We start from the raw sequence: 8,237 nt of genomic DNA, 5'->3' as shown, positions 1-8,237 counted from the left end.
TTTTCCTATATACTACACTTATATATATATATATATATATGTATATTTCTATCTCTATCTATATTCTCCTCTCGAGCTCGTCTCTCTAGCGTTCTCCTTTCGTTCTCGGTCGATCTCTCTCGGTTGTACATTGAGTCCCTATATCTCTATCCTCGCCGAGTACGGCACAACCACCCATCTATCCAACCCACCGACCGACCATACCACACAGTAACACCCCGACCGACAGATCAATACCAACCAACTACCAAGCTGCTCTCAGATTATCATTCTATCCGTCCACTTTGAAATCGAGTGACTACTCTCTCTCTCTCTCTCTCTCTCTCACTCTCTCTCTCTCTCTCTCTCTCTCTCTCTCTCTCTTTTTCTCTCTATCCTTCCTTTTCGGAAAAGAGATGGAAACAGAAACACAGCAAAAGGGAGATGTATATATATAGAGAGAGAGAGAGAGAGAGAGAGAGAGAGATCGTGACTTTGCTGGTCAGACGTGGCTAGAATTTGATCATCGAATAGCTAGATAGTACTTTACCAAGGTGTACCAGACGAGAAAAGTTCAAACAAAGTCGATCGAACTAAGTTAAGCTTAACGTTAGAAGCAGCTTCGAGATATGATTTGTAAGTTTAGCTAGTAGAGAAAACCAGAGAGTAGTCAGACAACTGCAACTCTTCCCTCTTCTAAAGATATATATATATATATATATATTTCTTGTTTTTCATTATTAATAATTATTAATCATTGTTAATAATTTACTACGAAATAAAATACAATGTATATTAATTGATTTGATAAGGAAATAAAAAAATGTTTGAATATACTTTAGTTTACTTTATCAATTTTTTCAATCGATGAACCAACACGAGTCTTCATTTTTTCCTTTTCTTTCCTTTTCTCTCGTTTCTTTTTTCATTTTTCACCTTTCACAAGCTGAACGAGCTTATGATCGCATCATACGCGTTACGTCAAATTAAAGAGCAACAGGTGTCTCCGAGCTGATCATTCGATGTACCTACCTACTACGCGCTAAAATCCCAGCAAATCGTTGTAACTCTTTTGATTTGGAATTAATGCCAGGAAGCTTTTAAAAACTTATCAATAGCAATTAGAATGACGATCGTATCGTTTCTATCCAAGATGGAATATTAGTTACGAATCTTTGCCAGAAATGATAATTCATATTACAAAGCACAATTGCATTCGTATCCAATGTGCACGCAAAGTACATTTAATGTTTTATATTCAATACAATTTCTTTATTTTTCTTATTGACCAAAGTCTCTTCTAAACCAATCACGTTTTTTTTTGTATGTTACCATTTGTTTATATATTGCACTTACTTGAAAATAATACAGACATATAGAATAATGTCAGAGTGCATAGTTAAAAAGGGAATATTTTCGAATGAAATTGATATATGGGAAAAATGCGTAGGAATACGTTCTATCAGAGCGACCTTAACCATTCTCAGCAAGGACGGAGAGAGAGAGAGAGAGAGAGAGAGAGAGAGAGAGAGAGAGAAAGAGATGAAGATAGAGACAAGTGCACATCACTGTCGGCACCGACAACGTCACGGAGGCGTCTCTAATGACGTCAGTACCGTGCCGAATGAGATTAGGCTTTGCTTGAAGCTTTTATTTGCGGCCCACGCATTCTCTATCTTTCTCATTTCTTCATTATCGTCTGATAATAAAAGTTCACATAGAAAAAGGTTCAAATTTTCAAGATCAACCAAACACATAATCGAAAAACTCGATAATTAGATTTTCAATTAAAGTCAATCATACATTATTTCTAATGTAAGTAAAAATAGAAGGAGAAACTATTCGTCTAAGGCAGGCTTGTACAAAAAAAAACATTAACTTACAAACTTTATGAGATTGCGATTAAAAATAGCATTAATAAAACTTTAAATACAATTTAAACATGCTATTCATTTATAAGTGATAAATTCTTGAATTTAACACGTTCTTTAGCCATGAGAAATTCATTAAATCATTCTCTGATAATTATATACATTAAAAATATTTTATGTATAGTCCAAAACACCTCGTCTTCATTCATGTAACTCAGAAACGCTGAAAGATTGGACACCCTTGAATTCTAAAGGGAAATATAAAACTTTTTCGAAATTTCGAACTATTTTTTCTTGTTCCTTTCGTTTAAGTATGGACGTAGGTAGCATTGACCTACTGACAAGATAAATATATCCATCAAAGTTTTTTTTTTCGATATGGTTCGATACCATTCGAACTATTAACTAACAATTCGCCTTGTCACCTGTAGACGTAACTTTCGCGAGTTATACTTGGAATAATATTCTTTCTTTGCGTATTACAAAAAAAAGAAAAAAAAAAACAAAATACATAGAAATTCGATTATTCGTAAAATCCCGTTTCCTTTATTGTCAAGGAAACAAAAAGAGGGCAAAAAGAGGGAAAAAGATTCGAAGGCATGCTTCGCGATAGGCTGCCAGAACCCCCGTGCATATCCTCCTTACAGTTATTCTACACCAGCATTATTATCTTTACATACGAATAGTATACATATGTACGACGCGACACGGAATGAAAAAGAACAGAACAAATAAATGAACGAACAAACGAACGAAAGAGAGAGAGAGAGAGAGAGAGAGAGAGAGAGAGAGAGAGAGAGAGAGAAAGAAAAAGAGAAAGAAATTCGTTGGCGATGCGAGCATCCACGGCATAAATCGGCTGAAGGGAAAAGTTTTTGGGTGCGGAGAGTTAGCAGTCGGTATCTCGCACGGTGGTAATGGTGGTGGTGGTGGTGGGTGGTGGTGGTGGTGGAGATGGTGGCGTCGTCGTCGGCGTCGTCGTCGACGAATACGTATATGCACGTATATACATAGGTGTTACATACGTAGATACGTAGGTAATACGTACGGGGCCATATGTGTATGCGGTTTTATCTGGCGGTACTTGGGGATGTTGCGGGTTGATTTATCGCCTGTCGTTGCCATGGAAACCTCAGCGTGACCGGCTTGCGCGACACCCTCATATCCGAGTCGACTCTGCTTGCTTTCCTCTCCCACGCGCGCGCACCACCTTCTCCTCTTTTCTCCTCTTTGCTATCATCGTCTCACGGTTTCTCTCACACTCCCCTATACACTTCGTATTTCGATCCTTCTCCCACCCCAATTTTCATCTCACTCCTCTATCTCTTTCCTTTCGATTCAAGCAAGCAAGCAAGCAAGCAAGCAAGCTAGCAAGCAAGCTAGCAAGCATGCAACTATCTCTCTCGCACTTTCCCTATTTCCTCTGAACCCTCCTCCACCCTGTACCTACTCCTCGTACTATTGCTACTACTCTTTCGCTCTACCTCTTTCGCTCTACCTCTTTCGCATCTCTCTTCTCTCTCTCTTAGTCTTTTCTCGCTCACTCTTTTTGCCGTCCTTTCTTCTTATCCTCTCTTTCCGCTTTTACCTTTGTCCCTCTCTAACCTCATCACTATGACGTCTCGACATACCTTCCCCCCAGCCCCTCTCTCTCTTTCTCTCTCTCTCTCTCTCGAGCTTACTTTAACTTCCCCACCTACAGATCTCATCCCCCTTTTATAGTTTCTATCTCTCTTGTTTCCTTCCTCGCTTATCTCACAGGAATTGTCCTTCTCTTTTCAACTCCCTCTCGCTTTCTCTCTCTTTAGGTTCGGAACTCTCTGCACCTTCTACTATACACTCTGTCTGCTCGTCCCTTTTCTCTCTTCCTCTCCTCTCAGTCTATCTTCTTCTCGTTTCCTTTTCTTCCTATTTTTTTTCTCCCCCTTTTCCCAACCCTTCTCCCACCCTTTCTCTCTATCTCTCTTTTACTCCCTGAGTTTGTCTCTCTTTTCCATCGACCTCTTGCTTCCTCCCCATTCCTCGTTGCCCGTCCCATTCTACACCACTACCTCCTCCCTCTCCTTTCTCTTTTGTACTTCGACTCATAACCACCGTTGCTCTCCTTCGCTTTCCATCTTTTACTCCCTCGGGTTACTCTCTCTCTCTCTCTCTCTCTCTCTCTCTCTCTCTCTCTCTTTCTCTCTTTCTCATTCCCTCACTCTTTCTCTTTCTTTTCCTCTTTTATTTTCTTTTATTTTCTTTGTACTCTTTCCTTCTCACTCTTCCACACTCTGTATCTATCCTATTCTCTCTCATTCTCTCTTTTTCTTTCTCTTTCTCTCTCTCTCTCTCTCTCTCTCTCTCTCTCTCTCTCTTTTATTTGTTCTTTCACTCTTTTTCTATTATTCTCTCCTTCTTTCACTCTCTCTTCCTTTTTCTATCTCTTTCTTCCTTTTCATCTCTCTTTCTGTGATGCAAGCTTGCTCTTCATCATAGTCACCCACCCACTCCTCGTTTCTCTTTTCTCTCTCTCGCTCTTTCGTTTCACCAACTCTACTCTCATCATCCCTTCGATATGCACCCCTTACCACTGTCAGTCTCTACTCCTACGTGCAAGGTTGAAACCCCCCTGGAGAAACGTCAAGGAGCTGACTACTACCGGCACAGAATTCTGTTCAAAGAAAAACTTTTACGTATTTACCCCCTTCGCTCTATTTCTTTTTCTCTTCCTATCTACCTTTTTTTCTTTTTTTCTTCTTCTTCTTCTTCTTCTTCTTCTTCCTCTTCTTCTTTATTCTTCTTCTTTTCTGTTCCTGTTCTTACTTATTTCTTTCCTACCTATCTTCCTACCTTTAATTGTTCTCCAAAAGCCAAAAAGTTTTCAACGATCATCTAACGTTCGCACTTTCTATCTTGTCCTTCCTTTTGATAATCTTTCTTTTGTTTCTAGTCATTCTTATCAAATTAATAACTTCCGAAATTATAAATCTTAGGTAACTAAATCGCAATATAAGATAACCAGTTATTGATCTATCAACAGGCGAATTTATGATTAACCAATCTGTAATTGGGCAATCCAAATTTATCTCAATAGTTATCAACTTACGGATCTACTTTTAATTACAATATAGGGAAATTAATTTATCTTAGAAATTGTATACAAATTATTTCGAATATTCTATGTCCTTTGACATTCCTTTTTTCTTGTTTCTAACAATTAAAATAACAAAAATTGACTAGTTTGAAGTATTATTAATTGTTCAATTAGTTGTTTATCTCGTCCAAAAATAAAATTATTAATAAATGTGTCACAGGGAAGTTGGACAGGTTAAAAATTTAGAATGTTATTTCGATCTTATTATCTAAGATAATATACGATATATAAGATAATAATAAGATTATCTTAAATAATAAAATCGAAATAACGTTCTTAATTTTTAACCTGTCCAACTTCCCTGTGATACATTTATTAAATATTAATTATCTTCAATATCATCGCGATGATAAAAAAATGAATAAAAGAATTGAAACTTTTCGAAAAATATTTCAAGAATTCTTGATTCTACATCGAAGAGACATCTAGGAAAACCTTTTATCGACAGATTCTATACGAAACGTACAATTATCTTTTTTACAATTTGTATTATATTTAAGGTAGGTAAATCAAATTTCTAATTTATCGACAGTAAATAATTTGTTCAGATGGTAAGACAATAAATATAGAAAATTTGATAAATTTCGAAGCAAATGATTGATTTTGAAAACTATTTTTTTAAATTTAGATTAGAGTGGAAACCTAATCACAAGTAGCGTGCGTTTTATTTTATATACTCATACTGTATATAAATATATATATTTATTTAATATTTTCTTTTCAAAATAATTATTCATTTATATTTTTAAAAATCGAGGGACGAAGAAAATCATTCGTTTAAAAAACATTATTGTTATAAATGTTACGTTAAGTTGAGCAATCCAACTGGTTTGAAAAAAACGTTGAAACTTCGTGAGGCAGCAACGCGAAAGGAAAGATGCAACAGAAAGAATGAGGATCGATAATGGTGGGCAAAGAAAAGGGTACGACGGCAAGGAATGAAGAAAAAAAAAAAACCGAAAAAATATTCTAGACCACTCTTTGTTGGTTTTATTGTTATCAACTCGTTGCAGTTTTTTCATGGGAGATAACGTAGGCTGCATTTTTCAAAAATGCCCGTTTTGTTTCTGTTTTTATTTCGTCGTAAGAATGCTATTTTCATTGATACACTGAAAATTCGAAATAAATAATAAATGTTTATAATGAAAATATATTGTGCATTATGGATATCCGTAGACATTGTAGAAAAAAAAAATTGGTGTGTGTATTTATGTACGCACGTAAGAAGTTATACTTCTTTAGCGTAACAAAACGAATATAACCTGAAAAATAACTTCAATTTGCCCGCGCATCGTAAATATCGACAACTTCGTGGTGTTGATTTTTCGGTCGCATTTAACTTCACTTTCCAAAACGCGCCAAAAGAAGTATAGCTTTAAAAAGTTAAATTTTACACGGTTTTTTTTCAATGAAATACCGTCTATCTATCTACTCTACAGCAGAATATTAAATTAGTATATATGAATGTGAACCGATTGGAATCGGTTTATACATACAGATCAGTGCATCATACAAATTGAGCTATATAAATTCAAGCTGTTCGTATGCCCGCAAGCAAAACCGAAAATAATCTCTTCCGATTAGAAGATCTATTCACATGTTAATCCTCGAGGTGACTCGTTATCGTCGAAACAATCCATTCTAATCTTCTAAGTCGAAAGACACGTTCGCGGTTTTTCCTTCTTTTTTTATTTATCCTAACAATTGCGTATCAGGCACGCGTTTCAATTACTTATGTGGAGTTTATGAGTAATATTACAAAAAACATTGGAGAAAAAAAGTCTACTTAAGTAGTTGGTTAATACACCAGAATATTGCGCGAGTAGGTTGTTCCCCGTGAATGAAAGAAACACATTTAAACCTAAAAGCGTTCACTATCGTTAAAGACTATTACGCGATTCGTTGTCACGAAGCTTGTGTCTTATCTTGTGGAAATAAAAACTAAATAAAAATGAAAAGAAAAAATATTAACGATTTTTGTTTTCCTATAAATAAGCTGTCTCCGATGCATCGTACTTATTATAATTGTGTATTTACGCTTAACGAATCTTTCTTGGTTTCTTGTCATGTCGCCATTTCACGGAACAACTTTGATTTTCTTCCTTTTTATCAATACAATTTACTTTCAGGTAAAATACAATTTACTTCCACGAATATTTTCATTGTTAATCGATATATTTATTTATTAATGATAAGTATTTAGTAAAAAAAATAAAACTGATGTGTGTACTTATGTAAGCACGTAAGAAGTTATTCTTCTTTAGCGTAACAAAACGAATATAACCTGAAAAATAACTTCAATTTGCCCGCGCATCGTAAATATCGACAACTTCGTGGTGTCGATTTTTCGGTCGCATCTAACTTCACTTTCAAAAATGCGCCAAAAGAAGTATGACTTCAAAAAATGATCTATTAATTAGAGTATTTTTCTATTTTATTAGCTCATAAAATGAATGATCATTTTCAGAATGTCGAATCAACGATAGACATTTTTGGGATACTTGAAACACCTCGACGCATGTATTGTCAATTTAATTGCGTCGATATAAACACATGGAATTTTATTTGGAATTCGTTGTGTTTGAAATTATGTCCCGAATTGGTATTGCTCGTAACCACTACAAGTCCACCAATGACAATGACAACAAGTACTACACCGAAACAAGAACCTACAACGACAACTGCAATCACTTCGTCTAATGCACCTTCATCAAATCCTTCATCAAATCCTTCATCGAATGCAGGGACAACAACGGTGGCTTCTTCATTGATGACTACTTCTTCTTCCTCGTCGGCAGGTTCAACAACATCATCTACTACTGTAAGTGGTACAAGTATGGGTTCTTCAACGTCAACTATGATGATGGGTTAATAATTTGAATCATTTTATTGTATCATATTGTGTTTATCATCCCATCAGAGAAATGGAAGATGGCGTTGCGTGTTCGAAATGATTTGATAATGATCAAATTTAACTTTGTATTTCTCGCATTTTTTAATCGCATTTAATAATAACAGATGCACTTTTACCTATGTAATTATTTCTCCTTTTTGTATACTAACAATAAAAAAAGAATATTCCTTTTTTTTTCGTCTTTCTTTCGTCTATTCTATCGTCTTTTTTTCATTAAATTTTCTAAGTTTGTAATTATATATAATTTGCATATTGCATCGTCATAATTAGATTAAAAACAGATTAAAAACAGATTAAAAAAAAAAAAGTTAAAAAGGTAAAGAAGAGGTATAAAATA

At 35.2% G+C, this 8,237-nt stretch overlaps 1 protein-coding gene across 1 annotated transcript in view; it reads left to right on the top strand.

Moving 5' to 3' along the window:
- Positions 1-8,017, top strand: part of LOC106791656 (bypass of stop codon protein 1-like) — a 17,754-nt gene extending 9,737 nt beyond the window's left edge. Inside the window, exon 2 of the mRNA XM_014757478.1 lies at positions 7,454-8,017. Coding sequence (XP_014612964.1) covers positions 7,505-7,858 — 354 coding nt within the window. The 5' untranslated portion in view covers positions 7,454-7,504 and the 3' untranslated portion in view covers positions 7,859-8,017. The remainder of the gene's footprint in view (positions 1-7,453) is intronic.
- Positions 8,018-8,237: the final 220 nt, after the last annotated feature.

Source organism: Polistes canadensis, unplaced genomic scaffold (genome assembly GCF_001313835.1).
Source record: "Polistes canadensis isolate GaletaPanama2010 unplaced genomic scaffold, ASM131383v1 scaffold_328, whole genome shotgun sequence".
NCBI lineage: Eukaryota > Metazoa > Arthropoda > Insecta > Hymenoptera > Vespidae > Polistes > Polistes canadensis.
The sequence above is the reverse complement of the archived record's forward strand: the minus strand, read 5'-3'. Positions and strand labels throughout refer to the sequence as shown.